The sequence below is a fragment of the Lontra canadensis genome, unplaced genomic scaffold (assembly GCF_010015895.1).
Source record: "Lontra canadensis isolate GAN:19392208 unplaced genomic scaffold, GSC_riverotter_1.0 scaffold1, whole genome shotgun sequence".
Taxonomy (NCBI): domain Eukaryota; kingdom Metazoa; phylum Chordata; class Mammalia; order Carnivora; family Mustelidae; genus Lontra; species Lontra canadensis.
In genome coordinates, this window is record NW_022630995.1 from 129,568,363 (window position 1) to 129,570,178 (window position 1,816).

General features: G+C 32.5%; 1 protein-coding gene across 1 annotated transcript; it reads right to left on the reverse strand.

Annotated features, from left to right (window-relative positions):
• Positions 1-715: 715 nt before the first annotated feature.
• On the reverse strand, positions 716-1,362 carry LOC116878077 (signal recognition particle 14 kDa protein-like). The gene has a single exon (XM_032875301.1). It carries the CDS (start codon positions 1,357-1,359, stop codon positions 1,027-1,029), a length of 333 nt encoding a protein of 110 aa, XP_032731192.1. The 5' UTR covers positions 1,360-1,362; the 3' UTR covers positions 716-1,026.
• Positions 1,363-1,816: the final 454 nt, after the last annotated feature.

Here is a 1,816-nt window from a genome sequence, read left to right on the forward strand (position 1 = left end):
TGGAAAACTGCAATTTCCATCTGCAAAAAATCAAATAATTTAAATATAAGAATTAGTAAGTGATTTATTTTAAATAACCTATTTGGACAGTTGTGATACTTTCCCGATTTATTTATTTTTAAAATGGTGATCAAACCTTTATGCCATTTAGAGTACTTCTTGAAAGCTAAAAAAAAATTAAGTCTACAAATACTACAGACCTTTTGAAAAAAGGTGCTTGGCATTTCATTAAAATCATAACAAACAGACTGAAAAAAATGTAAATATTTTAAAAAGAAAGTGTAAAGGTTCTTTTTAAATCTGACGCATCATTTAGTATGTCCTCTCAAAATAAAAGATAAAACAGAAAACATAAAAACAAAAAACCATAATCAATCATTTAAAGACTAGCTTTAAAAAATGACTTTGCCTCTTGAGTATAACATAGATTTTATGTATTTTGCTCTTTGCCACCTAATATAAAAATCATCAGGGATATTATATATAATACATCTAAAGCCAATCAGTAATGTAGATTATTTTGGAGAATAAAGATTATTTACTGTTTCCAAAGTTATCATTCTACAGCACAAACTTAAATTAGAACATTAACTTTACATGCATACACATACATACAAACACACACATACACACACACAGACACATTGAGTTATCCTACAGAGCTTTAAAATAACACTAGTGACCATTTTTGAACCAATACTACATATTTACAAAATTTTTTTTTTCAGTGCAGATAAATACAGGTTTAAAGATCCATTGTTCTTCACACAGATGGCTACAGAGACTTTATAATCCCAGGATACACAACCATACAACAAAGACCAATCAGCCAATTCTCAAATAAACTTGGCTTCTTACAACTATCCTGTAAACACTGCAGCCTTTCTTCCATCCAAAATGACACTTATCTCACATGAAAAGTTATTATAGGGGAACCAGAAACCTAGATTTGTTGCCAAAAGTAAAAACCAAAGAAAAAATAGTAATTCTGTGGTTAGTTGGTGAAAGATGGCTATCTGGTGCCCTTCACTGTGCTGCTTTGCTCTTCTTACTCTTGTTCTTTTTGTCCCTCTTCTTCAGCCCATCCATGTTAGCTCTTAATAAATTTGAGTAAGCCATCTGAAACTTGTTCACTTCTTTGGAGCTTACCACAGTGCTGATCTTCTTTTTCTCATCAGTAGCTCTTAACAGACACTTGCTGTCTGAGGGCTCAAAGCCCTCTACAGAGCCCTTCCTTGGAATGGGTTTAATTAGACCATCACACTTCTTCAGGGTGATGAACACGCTGCCCGACCACTGGCACTTCTGAGACAGTCTGGTCAGCTCCATCAGGAACTGCTCGCTCTCCAGGAGCACCATCCCGGCGTCCACGAAGATTATTTAACATTCTTAAAATAAATTTGCAAATGAGGTATGACTGCCTTTTTACAGATGACAGTATTAACACTCAAAACAGAGTATACTAGTTCCATTACACAGCTTTTAATTAATAGATCTCAGTTTCAAACTTGGGTTTGTATGATTTCAAAGTCTCTATGCTAGACACACCGCAATGCCATCACCCATTATATATGATGCAATTCATTAGAGACTTACAAATTTATACTTCACTGTGACCAATACAAGTGCAAAGTAGATCTATGAAATTTATTATATACCTGGGATGGACAAGTAGATTAAAAAAAGATAAACTATATATACAAGTATAGCATATATATATGTGTATTTACACATATATATAAAAGATGTTTATATATGTGATCCTTATATACAATCAATAACACATATATACACGTCAAATATATATACATTATAT

What these genes read in the sequence shown, in the direction of transcription:
- LOC116878077 (XM_032875301.1), bottom strand. Translation starts at nt 1,359, where the DNA reads ATGGTGCTCCTGGAGAGCGAGCAGTTCCTGATGGAGCTGACCAGACTG.